General features: G+C 40.3%; 1 protein-coding gene and 1 long non-coding RNA gene across 7 annotated transcripts in view; one reads left to right on the plus strand and one right to left on the minus strand.

Annotated features, from left to right (window-relative positions):
* Nucleotides 1-298: 298 nt before the first annotated feature.
* Nucleotides 299-20,219, minus strand: part of LOC131126073 (uncharacterized) — a 31,632-nt gene continuing 11,711 nt past the window's right edge. For 2 of the 3 annotated variants that reach the window (XR_009129111.1, XR_009129109.1), the window contains 5 exons: nt 16,086-16,216; nt 11,782-12,027; nt 11,400-11,655; nt 8,203-8,357; nt 6,656-8,104 (listed from right to left, as the gene is read on the minus strand). This is a non-coding gene — a long non-coding RNA (uncharacterized LOC131126073). Of the gene's footprint in view, nt 4,108-6,655; nt 8,105-8,202; nt 8,358-11,399; nt 11,656-11,781; nt 12,028-16,085; nt 16,217-20,219 lie in introns of those variants that run through there. The other variant, XR_009129110.1, reaches the window with a different exon arrangement.
* mylk4a (myosin light chain kinase family, member 4a) lies at nt 2,197-18,641 on the plus strand. 4 transcript variants are annotated; one of them, XM_058068227.1, is made up of 15 exons: nt 2,197-2,756; nt 10,249-10,386; nt 10,590-10,683; nt 11,320-11,686; nt 11,796-12,106; nt 13,181-13,286; nt 13,702-13,795; nt 14,540-14,649; nt 14,899-15,040; nt 15,120-15,190; nt 15,271-15,399; nt 15,871-16,023; nt 16,094-16,172; nt 16,288-16,342; nt 16,443-18,640. In XM_058068227.1, the coding sequence occupies exons 1-14, from the start codon at nt 2,589-2,591 to the stop codon at nt 16,339-16,341; spliced, it is 2,016 nt and encodes a 671-aa protein (XP_057924210.1). In that variant the 5' UTR covers nt 2,197-2,588; the 3' UTR covers nt 16,342; nt 16,443-18,640. The 4 variants fall into 4 exon arrangements, with proteins under 4 accessions (XP_057924210.1, XP_057924211.1, XP_057924207.1 ...); XM_058068224.1 differs by lacking the exon at nt 2,197-2,756 and adding an exon at nt 7,621-8,425 and having other exon boundaries at nt 16,443-18,641; XM_058068228.1 differs by lacking the exon at nt 10,249-10,386 and having other exon boundaries at nt 2,199-2,756.

The raw sequence follows: 20,219 nt of genomic DNA on the forward strand, positions 1-20,219 counted from the left end.
TGTGTGTTGAAAATGACGAAAATACTCAAAGTCCGTTCATGGTAAGTGTATTTTCCAATTTACTCTACATATCGGTGTAGTATATACGACGCAGTATTAGGGCCACATTGGGGAAAAGTGTATTACGAGAATATAGTAGTAAATTTATGAGAATAAAGTTGTAATATTAAGTGTCATGAAATGAATAATGAAGATACAAACTTGGCAGTTTAATAATGAAAACTGAGGAATGTACTACAAGCAGAGAATACAGTACAATGTATTAAAATAAAATGATTACATGAAGTAGATGACGATAAACACCCAGATACAGCGCTTGAAAGTAAACCTATACAGCCTTTGTTAAAATCGTTTCATGAAAAATCTTATTGTATAGCTTTAAACATAGATGAAACAATAATACTACATTTTGTGTTGTTAATTAGTATGCCAGAGGTTGAGTGTGTGGTAAAAAAGCATAGCGATAGCACATTGCAGCTACAAAATCAATCCAAATGGTGATCGTATGGTGCGATTTTCCTTCTATGTGCAACAATCCTTGCCTATGTTTCTGCTCAGATTAAACACCAGGGTGGGAAGACAAGAAGAGCCAAGCCAAGTGGAGAATGGCCAAGTTTAAATCAGTTCCTCAGGGTGCCAACAGCAGAAACATGACCCGGCCGGCCTTCTTCCCTGACTTAAAGAAAGTGAAAACTATGCGTTCCTTCTGGGAGATGAAGTTGGAACTAGAGGTATCCATGCAGTCCATGCATTCTTTAAATACAGTACTTAGAGTGGAGAGCAATTACGCACGATTAAGTCAAGGTAATCAGTAGCACCAGTAGAGGGGGCTATAAAGCCAAATTTAAAGAACAGCACTGCTGGCTTTACTGGGTTTGTTTTTGTTCTTGACACGAAGTACCATTTATGTCACTGGAAGATCCATTTGACCGTTAATGACAACAGGTTTATGTGTAAGCAAGTTATAATATAAACAAGACATGCCTAATAACCACAGCAATGTAGAAATACGCGCAACCCAATGGAGAGAAAACTTAAATATGTTTGATGCAGCATTGCATAAACATAGGATGCTGCAATATGTTTGCAAACATACTATATATGTTCACATTAAACTCTGTCTTGCATAATAATCTTGCATGTGTTTTGTCTGTTACATTTGGCACTGTGGTCATACAGTGATAGCTTGGGCTATTTATTTCCACCAGTGTGTGCATGGACAAAAAGTCTTGATCCCTCAATCACAATTTCTCCTTGAGACAGAGATTATGTCAATTAGTGCACTTCAAAAGAGGCATGGAATGAGAGGATTTCAATATCATCAATAACAGTATAGTTGTGATAGTCAATGATGAGAGCTATGTTTAAGATCAACTTTATTTATCCAATATTTGCGAAAGTGCAAAGTCATACGACAGCAGAGAAAATAACGCAGAGCGATTTATGAAGTCAGATTTTTTCGAGTAGGCATTTTTGTGATACAAATGTATTATGCTTTTGAACGCATATTGTTTTGAGAAGCCAAGCTCTTTACTTAACTGTCCCCAGCAACTAGATGGAACTACTTTCCCCAGAAATCTGACCAGAACTCGGCTCAGGACACAAAGTGGGAGTGAGTCGCTGTTGACGGACTTCACTGTTTATGGGGGTGTCAACCTCATGTCCAACAATCCCATTTATCCCTTTAAGGACTACTACATCGTGTCAACAAACCTCAAATGCCTGAAATAGCTATAGCTAAATATACTATTTGAATTTGAGTATCGATGTTAGCGTATGAAGAGCTGGTGTTGGAAATATTATCAATATTTCAGCATTGATCCGCACATCACTAGTTATGAGCAGTTCAGGTGTACTATCAACAAAGAAAACAATTTGCTGACTATTTACATGTCCTGTAGCCATAATGGTATCAGTGTCTGTGGTAGTCTTTTTCATTTTAAAAGTCTGCTTTTAAATATGGAGCTATGGAAGCTTGTTGGCTGCACACTTGGTTAAACACTTTACATCATCTAATCCTCGCCTCCATAGTGGCAAATAAATGTTTCACTTACAATCACTTGTTAGTTCAATTGGGAAGTCAGTAAACATTGGATACATATAGAAAAAGAGAGCAGGAACGCACACAACAGCAGAAAATGAAATAATTTGGCAACAGTGCGGTTGTAAACTACATAATAATGGGAAGAAAACAACTATCAACAGTAAATAAGCAAAAATACGGAGAAAATTGTATGGACAGCTACACTCGTAGACTAGTGAAACGTTACGTCAACATATTATGTCATCACATACGTCATCACATACGTCACCAAGTCAAAGGGCTTTCGAGTGAAGATGGGGAGGCTTACTGAGTGAGTTTATCATGTCACACACTCTTCCCTGGCACCTGTCACTCTTTTGTCACAGGGACAAACCGGCCGTCATTCGACTCTAAGTGCTGATAGGAGCGGTTGAATTAACAGACAGGCTCTATTGCATGATAGAGGAGTATTAATAATTTGGGCGTCCCTTGCACATGAAGTTTGCTGTCGTCCTCTGAAAGGCGTCACTTGAAGTTGTTGCTGCAAAGTGAGGCCGTTAGAGGAATGATGAAGGGAAATGTCAGAGTATTGGCGAACATTACGACCATTTGGGACACTTGGCTAGTCCACAACATGTGTTTGTTTACATCCTACATCTGGCAACGGCTTTGGGATTTACTCAGTTTTTGGAGGAGTCGCAGAGCATCATTACCAACACCTGAAGCCTCACAGGTACACACAGACATTTGCACACAGTGGACGAGTCAATAATGTTGGAAAAAAAGTACTTAAACAGTTTACTAGCGGAGATACGCTATGTAATTATTGTTTTACATTTTTGAAAATCCTTCAAATATGTAAAATCATTCAAATTTAGCTTTGTGATAGTGTGTGCCATTGAACTTTCGTTGACTTGCTATTTAGTTTCCTATGGAGTAGTGGAAGGGGTGAAGGGTATGAGGGGTGGAAAGCAATAGTTACACCAGTAGCTGTGCTGTTAATGGTTTTCACATATTAGCCATCTAATTTGGTCCGGCACACAAATTTTATTAACTTAAACTAGTCAATTGAAGTATTATTTCATCCTACCAGTCAGCAAAAAAAAAATGTATAGTGAAATATTTTGTAATACAATTATACAATAATAACCTGAATTAGGTGATGAAGACAAAGTAATTTAGGGTTGAAATTTAGAGATTTAGAAGTATTTTAATAAGCATTAGGTATCTTAGTCATACAGTATTGGCGGTCTGTATGTTTATTTTGCCACTGATGAGTACATGGTTTAAGAGGGGACAGACAAAGAGGAATGAAAATATAAGTGATAGAAATAGCAATGGTTTATGAACATTTACTGAGATTCGGAATGGGTAGGGAAAGAGGGGTGAAATGCAGCAACCAATGATGAGAGCGTGTTTTCCATTGCCTGTTTGTGCAGTGCTGGATAGACCAGATAAGCATTGGGTACAGGAGTAGCAGTCCCCAAGAGCCGGTGGGGAGGCGGAGGAAGGCCAACACATGCAGATGTGATTGTTTTTCAGTGTAGAAGCTTTTGTGTATTCCCTGTGATGTGTTATACATAGTGACGACTAAATGACAACAAAATCATGACTAAAACGTAATAACAGGGCTAACGGGGTGTTTAAGAGCAAGTGATTCTACACTACCGCTATGTATTGACTCATATTGCTGGTGTGTTGCAGCGTGTAACTCAATACCGTACCTTCTGGTCAACTATCTTTCACATAGAAAGAGGTGCAAAATAGTTTGAATGCCATATGGACACAGTTAATTAAATACACACATCCTGGAGTTTTCATGAATGGTGTCAGAGTGTGCCCACCTCAGACAAGCCGACGTCCTCCTTGCCCTCTCTTGTTTCCATTCCTCTTGACATTTAGGAAATCCACATTGACATTTACCACAGCAGATCCACCACTATGTGACTAAGCTCTTCCCATGTGACCTCCTGCATTCTGTCATTGACCTCAAAAGTCCCACGTAGCATCCTTGCTAGCATATGGATACCATACCGATATAATAATAGTGCAGCATGGGCATCTCCCTCTGAACAGCACGTGACCTAAAAAACAGTCAAGACAAACTTGTACAAAAGAGTTTATAATCTGCAATGGATAAAAATCATTTGTGTACATGCAGAATATTGTGAACAATAGTCACTTTGTTCGGTTTTGTCAGTTGTCTCATGTAATCACTTGTTGTTGTCTTTTCTCTGTATGTGCCGTCAGTTCTCGCATTATTCTGTTCCCTCTTAAAGGGGAAACCCTGGATTGAGGTGTGGATTCCTATAGAGCAGCTACATATGATAACCCGCACTTTCTAGATAATCCAGAATCTGCACCTATTCCAGCTGTATTTCTACCATGTATTTTCCAAAACTGTCTGTTTTAATTTATCCAACCCATAGCCCGCCTACTCCGCTGTGGTTGGTCACACTTTGTGCTAACATAGTGAATTTAAAAAAAAATTATTGATCTTATTTGTCTGTCCTCTTTTAATTGAGTGTTGTTCAATGTTACTGATTTTTAAACATATTGATAATCACTTCTGTCTGTTCCCGGTTAAGCTAAATGAGTGATTCTCCTGAAAGAGTGCCGTGACTTCGAGGGGCATGATGCAAAGTCTACAATGATTTACAGGTGAAACCAAATAAAAATATACCGCCATCCCTTGCTACATTGCGGTTCGAACGGCACAATTTAATTTTTTCAAAAATGAATTATTTAACAAATGTTGCTGTTTCCGGTCGCCAAGTGGCTAGCGTGCAGGCACGCTAGGACACCCGGGTTCTCCACTCGGGTATCTTTGTGTGGAGTTTGCATGTTCTCTCCGTGTGTGGTACTCCGGTTTCCTCCCACATTCCAAAAACATGCTAGGTTAATTGGCGCCTCTAAATTGTCCATAGGTATGAATGTGAGCGTGGTGTGAATGGTTGTTTGTCTATATGTGCCCTGTACCTCGCCTCTCGGCCAAAGACAGCTAGCATAGGCTCTGTGAGGATAAGCGGTACAGAAAATGGATGGATGTTGCTGTTTCGTGGTTGACTATGGCCTTGGTAAAAATGTGGTATTCAGGTCACACTGGGTCAGTAATGTTACACTGATGAGACACAACTTGTACTGTATTACATTACCTGCTCATTGCATGGAGTCAGCCATGGTGTGTGAGTGTGAGTGAAAAAAAGTTATCTCACTTATCACGGTCAGGTCTGGAACCAAATAACGGCAATGAACCAGGATGACTGTACTACAAACACATTGAATAAATGAGGAAACAGTGTTGAATACATTCTTTGGGTTTGATGTCAATTCCAATTTGTGACATTTTACCTTCCGGATTTCTACTATCTATTTTCCTAAATACACTTTGGGGAACAGCTTTTGTGCATCGTACTTCCATGGGTTTTTGCTGTTGTCTTTTGTTATTACTCTAGGTTCTCTATTACCTCCGTATGTCCCCTCTAAAACAATGTGCTGGTCCATAGTATTCCAAAATAATTCCATCACAAATTACAACAAGAAGAGTATGCTAAACTCACCATGTTACAATAATAATGTAGTTCCAAAAGGCTTTGAGGCATGAATGGGAGTGAATCTAACAAATTAGATGCATATTTAGATGTTTTCCAATATAATTATGTCAAATATGTTTGGCAAGTGAGTGAACACACAAGATGACGGAAAAAGAACACTAGGGATTTCTGAGACATCAGCGCAGGGAGTTAAGTTTCATGGCTGTCGCACACACATTTTAAGTGCACAAGTTTCCGAGAGAAAGTAGAGCCAGCACTGGCAGACAGGTTGATGTCCGTGAGGCTAACTGGATAGTAGCCATGCAGCTCAGTGTCTCTCCACCTCTCGGGACATTGTGTACTCCGACAGGGAGCCCATGCTCCATTTTTAACAGATCACATTGACCTCTTGCCAAATAGTCTAATACTACAGGAGGTCAAGCAGGTCACTTAAATGCATAAATTGAGATGATTCCCCTGCAACTTCAATGGGATGCAAAGTATAATAAATTCAGTGACTTTAAGTAACTTGAAATATGCATTTCAAGTACTCTGTAAAGCATTTTATATTCTAAAAGTCAAGGTAAACACAAATGAACTGCCAGGAAATGGCCTTATTGGGGAGGAAACACTTGAGGCCTACATTGTACATATGCAGTCCATTGCACAAAAACGTAGTAATGTATAAGATATATGCAACAGTGCCTCCAAACATGGTAATTTTGCAGCCACTTTAGCTAAAGTACATTTAATTAAACCATCAGATTGCGTATGCATACACTTTGCTTAGCAGTAGTTGTCAGCTTCAGCCTGTTATGTGCATGTATACTGTACTTTCTGTTGCAACCGGCATGGGTATATGATTCCATACATGCAATGGACACCGTGGATTGTTCCATGCACTTGTGACACCAGAAAGTTCCATGCCTCTTAAATTGACAGGACATACCGCAAACGACCTACGCTGTCTGTCATCTGTTGGCATCCCAGGACAAGTGTGAGCGTCACTGTCCCTTCCAGCATGATCAATGGCTGCTTTCACGTCCATCTGTTTCCGTTCCTTTTTTTGAAGTCATCTTACATGACTGCGGCTGGGAAGTGGTAATCAAATGTAGGAATGAGTGGTTTTAGAGCAAGGATATATTTGCTATTAATTAAATAAGAGTGAAGTGTAACTGTATGCTGACTTGAGCTTCCCAACTCAGTGTGCCAAGCCTTGCTCGCTGCACCCAATGAGCTCAGATTTTGGCTACAACCTTTACAGTGTGGCAAATTTGGCTAGGCTCACATTGGCTCAGTTTGCAGTCTGTGCCTCCAACATTGTCAAGTGTCATTACAGTGGCTATGGCAAACTGGATTGCTCCAAAGCCCCATCTGAATTTACAATTATTTTAATCATTTCAAATATGGCGTCTGTTTGTCCTTCTGCAAGGTTTTACTTATGAAGTCAACTTCTATTTTAACCCTGTGAAGACAAGTCTGTTAGGATACATGGTCATACATTGTGTTTGGATTACATTCATATTGTAAGTGCACAGTTAAAATGACCTCTTTCATGGTGGTTATCAGTGGTTGTTTGTCAGTGAGCTGGCAGACGATAAATCATCCATGGCTGACATATCTTCTTTCAGGAGGCAGGCCAAACATGTTACTGTACTGTGTGCCTCCCAAAGATGGATGTGGCCCCTTTTACATTCTGCCCTGTTGGTATTGGCTTTTAAAAAAAATGTTTGGAATATCCTGAAAATGTATTGCACGTTCACATTTTGCCATTTTATGTTTCTATACACTGCTCTTGAACTTGTATGTAGAGATTAGAAAAAGTGCCTTCCGCCTTTATTGACTGCACGTTGTTGCCTTTTCATTAGCAAATGAGCTTTATCACACACCGAGCCACTCTAGTAGTGTACAGTGACCATTTTGACACAGAGCAGGCGAGTGATGCTGCTCGGCTTAGCACTTAAAGGCTCTCAAATGTCTCATAGCGCAAGCAGTGCCAAGCCCCCTCCCCAAACACTTGACCCTTGCTGACGCAGTCTGTCCATTTACATTTAGGTCTACTGGCCTGCTCCGTTCCCAATAGTGTGGAATGGGACAGGCATAGGATTACAGCGTGAGAGGAGTGTAGGTCTATTGGAGGTTTATTGTTTTGGTTCTTTAGCAATCTTTTGCCATCCTTATTAGTATTGAAGGCTACTGCTGATTTTTTTAATCTTGAATTATTTCACTGGAGAGTTACTCAAAAAGTTTGCACACCTGACGGGAGCACTGAAGGGTAGAGCTGGCTCCGATTGTTTTAAAAGTCTTTCCGTCTGTTTCACGGACGTTATTGATCGAATTCTTGTCTCAAGTTGGTGTCTTGACGTGATTTTGCACCCAGAAAGCCATGACTTCTTTGATGATGACCACAGGGCAAGGCCAGCGAGATGGTGACAAGGCAAGTTTTGACTTGATCCAAAATCGGATCGAGTCATTGAGCGGCAAGATGGACAAGCTCATCAACCTTCAAGAAAAGGTCCTCAGTCGACTAGATTCTGATTGTGGAGGTCTTGTAAAAGAAGAGAAACTCAATGTTAGCAAAGAAGAAAGCCTTGTCCCCCGTGGAGAAGTGGGACAAGTCAAGGAGATATGCCAGGAAATGAGCACCATTGTGTCGGCGGTCAACCAGCGGTCTGAGTTGCAGGCTCAGAAGCTGGAAGGCATGGAGAAACTGGTCCTCAGCATGCAGCAGGTGATCAGCTTCATCGGGGAGACGGTTAAGACCTCCAGAGTGATGGAGCTCATGTTCAAAGGGCCTGCCGCTAGAAAGGGTAACAAAGGAAAACCAGTCCCGAAGTTGAAATCATCAGACACCAAAAAAACAGAGAAGGTGAGAAATACTCAAACAACTGAGTGAGTTTGGGCTTTTCAACAATTCGCAAGAGTATCGGTTGCGTCTCATATTCTCGTCCATGACTAATGACGTCTTTGGGCTGGTTTTGGTGGTACATTGTCGTATCTTGGAAAACGATGTGAAATGGATCATGGCAGCAAAGCTCTAGCCTTACAAATGTGACTTGGTGTGAATGTAGTTTAATGTGCACGGGGTTATATACAAGCTGTACACACAGTGTGAGCACTGCTTGGACTGCAAGCATGGCACGAGAGATACGGGGGTCAGGAGTGAAAAGGAAGCCACTCTCTTTAGAAAAGCTTTTTCCGAATCTGGGGCACAGTATTTGTGGTCTAAAATCCATTTGACACATTGGGAGTCCGGTGTCAAAAGGCATGTGACGAGTCAGACATCCTCTTCCTTTCTCTCTTTCTCTGTCCAGACGCTCTGACACACTTAAGGACAATGGCCACGGTTGTTCCTCAATGTTTGCACTTGGTAAAGCCATTAAATATCAGCTCTGATGTTGATAATTACAATATTGATTTTTTTTGCAGACCCCCTCCAACATGTAACAAAATTAAAAGTAATAAATTATGTAAACTCATTTAACTCAAGTGTATTGCTGAATTTGTTGTTAGAGATTCATGCGTCATTCACTGAGGAATTAAGGAAAAAGGTCCCAAAGTCTGACCTTTAGCAATCTCAATTTACCCGAAAATCATGCCAAGTCTGTTTCCAGTTGCTGCCAATTATCATTAAGTGTTTCTGTGGCATCGGGAGAGGCATTCACTGACACCCTGCAAATCTTATCAGTGCTCACTTATGATGACTTATGTAACCTGAGACTTGCGTAACAAGACACAAGCAAGTATTCACCTACTTGAAAGCATTACAGTATGTCACATTTCCTAAAGAGGACAGCCAATTAATGATGAGCATAATAATCAACAACAACTGAGTGTAATAAGTCCGTATGACTCAGGTTTCAGGGAATTTCTGTTACCCTTAGAGTCGCCATCCTCCAGCACAACCAAGGGTGTGACATTCCGAAATTTCTGTTGAGTAATTTCCGTTACTGCCGGTATTCAGAGATGTGATCTGCAGCAAGTGTTGCTGTTGCCGGGGAGACACAGCACCGGAAATATCTTCTGTGCTGTTTACCTCACGGCAGTAAAAGTGAGAAGCCTGCAGGTTCAAGACGGCTTTTTCCATGTTAACCTGAGCACATAGTGTTTAGTGAGTTTACTCAGCTGAGACATTTGGACCAGAGCCGACGGTCACTTTTAATATTTTCCGCTCAAGGTCAGACCCCGGCGTTGCATTCCGTGGTTGAGTGCAACAAGTGATAAGCTATAAATTCACTGCCCTGCTGCCGTCTGTCCATCTGCCACAAATAATCAAAGACATGACGTGGAACAAATCAGGGCGTGCATGAGTGAAGTGCCTGACTGTAACCCCAAAACAAAGGAACTGTTGCTTGTTTTTGTGTTATTTTCATGACTGCTTTTCTGTGTCTCTAACATCATCATATCTTACTTAGTGTTGTCCTTTTGAGACTCCTGACTCAAAAGCATTCATACTGATGCTATTGTGTGTATTTGTCCAAGTTGACTAGACTAAAGGCTATATATAGCCTATATATATAGTACGTATATGGCTCATTTTGGAATCGTCCATTGACTTACTGGTTGGAAAACTTGCAACAGAGATCTTGCCAGCTGAATTCATTTTCCGGTTTTGGTTTTTACGTGACTCATCTTGTGCTCAGTCGTATTGCCATAACCCTACTAAGCGCTGCCATCTTGTCTTTTTACTAGAAAACTACCTCTAATAAAGCCAATAAAGGGAATCAAGACATAACTCCAGTTTGTGAGCCTACTCCTCCGCAGCCATCTCACAGGACAAAGCTCCACGGACCAAAGCATTTCCTGGCAGCTCGCAAATGTGGAACCTTTGTAGGTTTATTTGTGCTCGTAGAGAGCGGCGCCTCTGCCTTTATACATTATAATCTGCACTCTTCTGGTTCCTTATTTTCTCACTTTACTACAATAACATCAGTTTTATCATGTGCATGTTGTCACATAAGATGCATTATAATGCACTGCTGCATATTTTATTTCTTAAATACTATTGTTAATCACATATTTTTTTACTGCAGAAAGACCACAAAGGCAAAGACGGTGCAGAGAAGCCCTGTTTGAGCCCCAAAGGTGTGAAAGCCCAAATGAAAATGAAACCTCCAGACACATCAGGTACACAGATTAACAGTGCTACGTGTACAGTGAATTAGTAAATATTTAGCAAATATATTGTAATACGATGCAATTGGAGACAAGTTTTCAAATGTTATGTTAAGTCAAGGTTGTGGAGGGTGTTGCTACACTGTTGTGTCTACTGTGTTGACAAAAATGAAACATAACATGTAAAATATAACAACGTTAAAATGGGTCAAAACATTTTATATTGCACTCAAACTGAGCTTTTTTTAACTGAACAGTACTTAACATTTAAAGGCCAATTCATAATGTAATTTTTAACGCAATCTTTTGCCATTTTGAACAGTAGTTTGGGAAACCGAAGCACCTAAACACTCGGACAACACGGATTAAGTTAGGTTAAGTTTATAGTCCTCAAGCCCAAAGTCAGCTGGGATAGGCTCCATGACCCTAATAAGGGTAAGCGGTATAGAAAACGGATGGATGGGTTTTATAGGCTGAATAAGTCTTTTTGGATAAGCCTTTTTAGCTGTTTTTATATCTTAAGAAATCATAGAAAAGAGAAAGATGTGTTCATGTCTCACATAAAGGCTTTGGATGATGAGAACATTTTTTTTAAAAAGGTATTAAAAAGTTTTTAAATTCTGACAGCCATTTTTTTATGTGTTGTAGATGTCTCATTAAAGAAGCAGGCTTTGCTTCTAGAAGAGGTGCAGAAGCTTAACAGAGAGAATTCAGAGAAATCAGCTCACCAGCTCACCGATGTATATTTGAATCTGGAAGCTGGCGTTCCTTCTCAAGAGCAACGAGGTGATGGTGTACAGGACCTCGTAGTGGCATCCCAACAGGAGGCGGTCGGTGCAGAAATGGATGAGGACAAGATTCCAGTTGGAGATGTTGCTGAGGAAGAGCTCACACTAGATGTTGAAGATGTAGAGGAAGAAGTCCACCTCGTAGAAGAAGAGGAAGAGTCGACAGCTGAAGATGCAACAGAGAGCTCAGAGCTTCCTGACAATCAGACAGAACAAACAAATGCAAGGTAGTGAATGCAATCAATTAGCTTCTCCATTTCTTGGTAACCTACATGTATGACTTGATGAGTACTGAAAAAAAACAAATGAATACTCAGCATACTTTTGTACTGATAGTGGCAACTGCGAAGTGGCCTCGCCAACTTCAGAAGCTGACCTGCACCAGACAGTGGAGCTCGGCATCGCTGAGGAACCTGTGGTGGTGGAGGAAGCTCAAAAGGTCCAGGAAGACAAGGAGGAAGAAGGGAAGAAGGAGGGAAAGGAAGAGGATGAGGATGAGCAGGAGCAGGAGGACTGGGCTGTCTTCCGGGCAGATGGGGTTGAGTTTCAGTTTGACCTGAAGGAGAGGCTGGAGAGAGAGAAGAAGGAAACCAAACCCAAGAATGAGGAAGAAAAAGAGAACGAGTACATGCAGCAATACTATATTGGTGAGTTGCTGAATGGTACACTATATGGACAGATGCCTTGGAACACATCAGTTAATGTGTGCTTCTAACTTTGCTGGAACATTCTGAGGACAGCTCAGTACACAAATCAATAGTAGCTGGAGGCATGATGTATTTTCCTTATGGGTCTGAATTTGCTATCTTGCCATATGTTAGCATGCTAGCATAGTATCTAGTAAGGGTGTCATGATACACGATACATGATGTTGGGTTCAAAAGGACGAGACGAGATGAGACGATATTTTCACATTTTATGAAAACCAATATGACAAAATATTGGACTGGACAAACATTTTTTTTTTATTTAACTGAGTCACAAGACAATGCCGATGCATTTTGAAATGTTTTATACCCTTACATCATTGACATCAGGACATAAACTAAAACTAAACAAAATTCTAACAGTTAAAATGATGCCTGAAGATACCTGGAAGTAGTGAATTTCTGAAATAGACTCCAGTATCACATGTTTCGATAGAAGTCAAATGCAGCAATGTTTTGATCTGACAAGTCTTCAGTAGCTTTGATCAAATGTAGACTTCCTACAGTTTCTTGTGGCAGTTGTTGAACTCAGATGGGGAAAAAAGCAGCCACACATTGCAAGCAAGAATCAAGGCCAGCTTGGATTGCAAGGATTATAGTGCAAAGCACTTTACTTCCCGTTCCCATCCTGCCTCACGCACTGCTACGTCCATATTACGTGTATTATCATTCAAATCCAAACCTACGTGGCCCTGTGTGAAAAAGTGACACATGGAACAGCAACCAAAATTACTTCAAAAGTGCAGCAAGGTCACAAAAGACTCCACATTCTCTAGGCGTGAAATGCACCAGCTATTGAGGCAATGTGGCACTAGGTCCGGTGCTTATTGTTTCTTTGGGGCAACTAAATAAAAAAGGTATCACAGCATGGTGCATATTGATAACTCAATCAAGGCAGTATGTCATGTTCTCCTTTACAAAGCCCCATTGTTGCTGATAGACTCTGACGATAAATGATGGCAGAATGTTCTGGCATGACTTGTTAATGCGGATTATGTCTTCATCCCACTTTAGATACAACTCCTCCTCCGGCAGCACCGTTTAATCACCGCATTGTGTCAGCCAAGCCCAACCAGATCAGTAACTTCTACACCATCAACTGGCAGGAGGTCCTGGGCGGGTGAGAGCTGTTCTTCAATCTAGTTGGATTTTTTTTTAATTATAATGAGTGATGATGGCATGTTTATGGGTCACAACGCTGGTGACGAGAGGTTCTTGAAGCCTTGTATGACCTCCCACTCTCAGTCCCTCTCATCTGATGGGGTCTGCTTCATAACTATAAGCGTCTATTTTTATAGTCGGACTGAGTGGTATGTGAAACTGTATCCCCGATGCCAGCTGGTTGCTAATCACCAAGTGTTAATCCCCATCTTCAAAGAAGTGGTACAAGCCAGCACCAATGTAATGAAATAACAGATTAGGTTTATGTGAAGGGAGATCATTTCTTTTTATTAACACGTAAGAAACACACATCACTTAGTGAGCAACAGTCACTGTATGGATATATAATCTGATATTCCTTGCTTGTCTTAAAGGGGTCGTTTTGGCCAAGTGCACAAATGTGTTGAAAACTCATCCGGTCTGACACTGGCAGCTAAAGTCATCAAGGCCAGAGCTCAGAAAGAAAAGGTATAGTCTCCTCAAGCACAACACCATGATAGATTAGTCCTACTTGATACAGACACAGAGCTACACCTCATGATATAAAAAGCAAAAGGCTCATTTACAGTGTTTAGCATGCACTGATATAACAGGAGACACTTGCAACACAAGCTGTGGGGATCTTTACCGGCGAGGTGAGAAATATTTGACCCAGAAGAGATGATGCATTGTGGGGCATCATCACAGCAAAGAACAGCTGACATTGGGCCGATTCTGAGAAAGCGGCTCAACAAACCCAGGCTTTGTGCTCAAGATGCAGCTCAAGTTCCCCAAACAAAGTATAACTGGGATGGTGATAAAGAACTTACTTGGTCAAGTCCAAACAAACAGAACAAACAAATGTTTTTTTTGCAGTTAATTATTATTTCAGCAAAAACTGTATTCTAATGAGACTAATGGGCTGAGTACTCATGTAGGCACTGCTGTGACATATACACCTGCTAACATTTAAGTTAATATTTCATATTACTTGATTTTAAAATTATTTAAAATTATTTTGTTCCAGATGCTTAGATCAAAAAGTGAGCAAATTTATGGAGCATTCCCTCACATTATGAGTTCAGCCAAAGTTACCATGGTGCTAGAGCTGCTTTAAAAAAAGAGCTACCGCTGTAGTACCTGGCTTTAGACTCAACAAAACCTAACCTACTAAACTCGAGTATCTTGTATCCTACTGTGTTTGTTTTTCAGCTTCTGTTTTTTTTCTATTAGGAGGTGGTGAAGAATGAGATCCAAGTTATGAACAATCTGGACCACGCCAACCTGATCCAACTGTATGCAGCTTATGAGTCGAGGAACGACATCATCCTCGTGCTTGAATAGTACGATCCATCTTTTATGTCTTCAGCATTGCACCATAGGATATAGGTTGGCAGTTTCTCAGCATACCACATGTAAAATTGATGGATGGAATGTTTTAAATAGAGTTGCAAAGGGGTGAGATATTGTCAGGAAAGTTTTTTTTAAGGAATTTGGAAAATAGTCATTTTCAGTTTTTAGCAGAATTTATATTTTAAAATGTATATATATATTCTCTGCTCTAATATCTTTGTTCATTGTTTGTTACACAGTGTTGGTGGTGGTGAGCTTTTTAACAGAATCATTGATGAAAACTACACTTTAATGGAGCTGGATGCTGTGGTGTTCATCAGGCAGATCTGTGAGGGTCTGCAGCACATGCATAAAATGTACATCCTACATTTGGACTTAAAGGTACACACACAAACACACACCCACAATGCAGTATGTTATCATCAATGAAACACTGAGGACATTCTTTCTTGAATTGCAGCCGGAAAACATCCTCTGCGTAAGCAGAGTCACAAATAAAATCAAAATCATCGACTTTGGCCTCGCTAGGATGTGAGTGTTTATATCCGCACTACAATGTTGTTGACATTTATAGATACCAATTCCAGTCGCGCAATTGTACTCTCGACTAGATACAAACCGAGGGAGAAACTGCGAGTCAATTTTGGAACACCGGAATTTCTGGCCCCTGAAGTGATCAACTACGACTTTGTGTCGTTTAACACAGACATGTGGAGCCTTGGTGTCATCACCTACATGCTGTAAGTACGGATAATAAGACCACACTAAACAACACTATACAATTCAGTTGGATGAAGTCTGTTATGAGTCTGTTATAGTCGCTAGATGATGATGTTGTGGTTTTAAAAAAATCTGGAGTTGTGTATCCCAGACAATCAATCATTCACACTACCATTCATAACTATGGACAATTAACCTAACATGCATGTTTTTGGAATGTGGGAGGAAACCGGAGTACCCGGAGAAAACCCATGCATGCACGAGGGGAACATGCAAACTCCACACAGAGATGCCCAATGGAGATTCAAACCTGGGTCTTCTTGACTCTGTGGTCAACATGCTAACCCCTCCTCCACCGTGCAACCCCAAACATGACATGACCAGAAAAAACAATCAATATTATATTGAAATTGGCTATTGTTACTTTTTTTCTACAATATAAAAATCTAAACAAACAAAAAAAAAACAATATTTTTGTCTCTGCTTTCTAGTCTGAGTGGTCTCTGTCCTTTCCTGGGTGACAACGACAACGAGACGCTCAACAATATCTTGGCCTGCCAGTGGAATTTAGAGGAGCAGGAGTTTGTGGACACGTCTGAAGAGGCCAAAGACTTCATCTCCAGACTCCTCGTGGTTAATAAAAGGTATTGCCTTTGCCTACCCCGCTCATCTAAGCCTGACATGATAAGAAAACTGCTGTTGTTACCTCTTCAGTTGGAGGATGGGAGCATCTGAAGCCCTTAGACATCCTTGGCTGTCGAACCCAGTCCTTCATCACAAACTTCATACCAAGGTAGTGTGCACAGTGATGTGATAAACGGAATGTGTCACTTCAAGCTACAGAGAGAGGGGTGAAAATAAATATCAATCATTATTATTGTTATAAATGATAATATTTTATTGCACAGAAAACCATGTGTCGATCTCGGCGGTCATCATGTGTGCCCTCAACAGACAGTTGAGGTAAGTGTGCAAATTGTCCACAAGGGGGCGGCACGACTCAAAGTTTTCACATGTAATTGAAGCCACTTGTTTTTCCTGACACTTAACTTTTCTTTATTAGGGCACCAGTGTGGAAAACCGGACCAAGCCTCGTGTAGCTTTATACATTTTATGTCACAATGAGTGGACGTCTGGCTAGTAATATGCTCAGATGAGACAAAGTAGTCATTGATAGCATAACAGCATCCTTTTAAGTCATACCGCATGAGGCTGGACCGTGTCACACTGACTGACCTCTGAGCCAGCTGCATTTAATGTATTCTCACTTTGTGCGACAGCATTGCTTTGAATTACAGGTGGTCTTCAGTTTACGGCCTTCTGTGTTCCGGCATTAAAAACTTACCGGTAATTTAGGTCCATCAACAATGAGACTCACTTGTGAGCGACTGTAGCTATTAAGAATAAAGGTCATTTTGTAACGTCTACGCAAAGGGGTCGGCAACCCTCGATCTTAAACCTCTTTGTTGTGCCTCCGTTCGCAGAGCTTGAATAGTTTTGTTAACACCTGACTGGGGGAAATGCACATTTTTGAAGAGTTAAAAAAACCAGACTATGTGTAAGGCGGTGAATGCATCCTTGTTGAGTTCTGAGTGGTGATTGGATGAGCTAGAGGGAGGGGAAGATGGTGTTTGTCTGACCATTTTTGGTCAGACATGAAACAGCCCCCCAGCAGTAAGCTAACCATGAATGTATCCTCAACAAAGAAACATCTCAGACGAAAAGCAGTATACGTCTGCATGGACCGATTCATTTGTTTCCTCTGCAAATGACGCTGGCTTACTCCTTGCTTGGCATGTGTGGCAAGAAATTAGCAAACAACAAAAGTTTAAGACAAAAATCACAGGCATATTCTGAAAATTAGACATTTATTTCAAAGTAGAACTACAAATGTATAAGTGGTCATCCTTGTAGTTCAGCCGTGCACACACAAGCTTGAATGCCCACTAATTGAGCGTTAAGAACAGCATAAGCTAATGAGCTAAAAGTCAATACTTTGTGCTGCACATTTCTTAAGGCGTAAGGTAGTGAGGTTCAACCAACATACTATCACAACCCCACTAGTTGCCTCTTTTCAAGGTTGTCAACCACTGGTCTACCTGGACGTTGGAAGGAAGACAAGGTGGTGGCCCAACAATAATGGCTTTATTGCAAAACAACAGGCTACTGTTGGCTGCAACCACACCAAAACAACATTAGCAAAGTGAACTGTGCTCTGCATGCATCCATTCTCCACCCACACCTGCCGCATTCACAGACAGGCTGAAATCACAAAACTCTTTAACACTACACATAACTACCAGGTCGCAATGCTATCCTTGAGCATATCTAAGGATCTGCGACAGTAATAACTATGAAGTGTGGTGTTTTTTTTTATGTCTCTTTTTGTTATTAGTTTAATGAAATTATTGTATTTAGTGTTTTTATTACAGTATTTTATGTCCTTCATGTGTTCTGTCTACAGTGTGAGTGACTTAAGTGTTAATTGATGGTAGGTAAGAGTTCCGAAAATTGGGCTTACAAGGCATTGAAGGGACGGAACTCGTTCGTAATTCTGAGACCACCTGTATTTCTGTACTTGTTCATTCTCAGAGCACCCTCACTTTGCTGCTTTCATTTCACATTGCCTAGTAAAAGCTTACTTTAATATATTCCAATTGAATTTGGGTTCCCCCGCGACCCTAATGAGGATGAGCATCATAGAGGATGGATGAATTTAGGTTCAGTGTTAACCCAACATCAGGTCAACACTGTATGTATATTGTTGGTGTCCTGTAGTATGCGCACTTTATAATTGTATTTATTTAAAAGCTACTGTAGGTTCCACTGGCCTTGTGTGGCTCTTGTCTTTTTGACATTAAATACATTTTTTCTTTATAATTCAACAAAAAAAAATGTCTTATCAGCTGAATGTTTTGCTTTAAGTCTGTCTGTGCACAAACATCTAAGTTATTTTTTTTTATTTTAATGTATTTTTTTTTTAAAGCGTACTGTATGCATGAGCTGTCAAGCCACTCTGGTGCCACTTTCACTGTAAGAAGCTTTACCCCCATGTCATAGATGTCTATTCACCTTCTGTGAAGGTTCACTTTATACCTAAAAAGGAACACACAACCTACCTATCGTTGCCTAAGAGGATGACATTTTTAGCTCCACAGTTTTGCAAGGTTCTCTTTTAATTTTATTCTGTATGTTCATACGTTTAATAGTCAAATTTAAATAAGTTATTCTCACTGATTGAGCATGTGTTATTATTTTTTTGTGTGTGTACACACCCAATAAATTGAAATGGTCTTAAACTTAGTTGGTTTGTTTCCTTACCATGTTGCCAAAATATAGATAAAGAAAGTTTGACAGTCCTCCCGGCCCTAAGGAGTGCTGATTTTCAAGTTTTGTTAGGTCCCTGTTGCCAGGAACATTTCCATAGTCACACCAGGGGATCAAACCAGGACCCAAAATGACCCCTAAAATACTATTCTGAGGGGTTGATATTTGTGAGTTTTGTCAGGTCTTGTCACAAAGACCTTTTACAGACCCCTCTTGGGCCAGGAGGACAAGAAAACCTTCCTATCCCTCATTATTAGTAAAAATGGCCTAAAACGCACCCTTCGGCAGGTTCATGTGTCAGTTCTATTGGGTCCTTGGACAATTTCAAGATTTTTGTAGCTTGATACTACTTGCCTATTTTGGGCCAAGAGATTCAAGCAACATTCCAAACCCTTATTAGGTCTCATCTGTTACAAAATCTTGTTTTTTTTTCTACGTCGGCCCTTTTTAGACTAGAAGGCTCAAAACTTCCACTTTCAAAAGGATGCTTGGTTTCTACAATTCTTTAACACATTTCAGATACTATTTGTCATATGTAATGTATATGCATCATTATCTTCAATAAGTGAAAAATAGTGTATTGTGAATACTGCAGTGGTTACAAATGTCTGTTTCATCACGTCATGAACTTCAATGTGTTTTTATATTCACAGCAGAAAGTCTTCTGGGTCTAGTAAAATGGATTTCTCTGATGCTCAGCCATGGGGAACAGTTAAGAAAACCAACTCCTTGCAGATTCAGGCATCATTCACTCACAGTAAAGGATGTATTTAAACCTATAGCCACCTTTCCGCTTTGGTGGTGAATTTAAAAACTGAATTTAGTGACTTTTTGGGGAAAAGGTGGGAGGAAGGGTCACATCTGGGATTGTACTTATAGCTATAAAGGATCACCAGCACTCTTTTAGGGTCCAAAGGTTTTATAAAGTAAACATTTACTATACGTTTAATTTCCTCCACTGTAAGAGACTCATTGAAAGTTACTGCAAATGCTTGATTGCAATTGCTCCTCACCAAACCCATTATTAGGTTTAAAGAGCAACCATTTTTTCACACTGGGCCATGTTTTTTAATAAACGGTTTCATTTTAAAACTTAATTCTGTGGTGAATGTTTAAATTTGTGTGATGATCTGAAACACCTGCCAAAGAATAGAAAATCAGGAAGGAGGCAAACACTTTTACACACCACTGTAAAAAAAAAAAAGCAGCCTCTGAGGCATTCAGCAAATGTAAACATGCAGAATCTTTCCTGTGTTTCCTTTAACTCTAATCAGGTCGTTTCCATGTAAACATGCTGGAAAAACGTCAGCCCATTTCTTTCATGTTTACACAGAATGGAAATAATTGTATATCATAATTATGGTAAACGGCGACTTTTGATGTTGAATACTTTTTTCATGTGCTGAGTAGCTGGTGGCGTATTTGGATCATTTGTTCATTCTGCTTTGCACGTGAAGTCAGTGATGTTGCATGTCCCACTAGCAGCTTCATTATAAGATTTAAAGTTTAGCAA

The sequence above is a fragment of the Doryrhamphus excisus genome, chromosome 3 (genome assembly GCF_030265055.1).
Source record: "Doryrhamphus excisus isolate RoL2022-K1 chromosome 3, RoL_Dexc_1.0, whole genome shotgun sequence".
Classification (NCBI taxonomy): Eukaryota; Metazoa; Chordata; class Actinopteri; order Syngnathiformes; family Syngnathidae; genus Doryrhamphus; species Doryrhamphus excisus.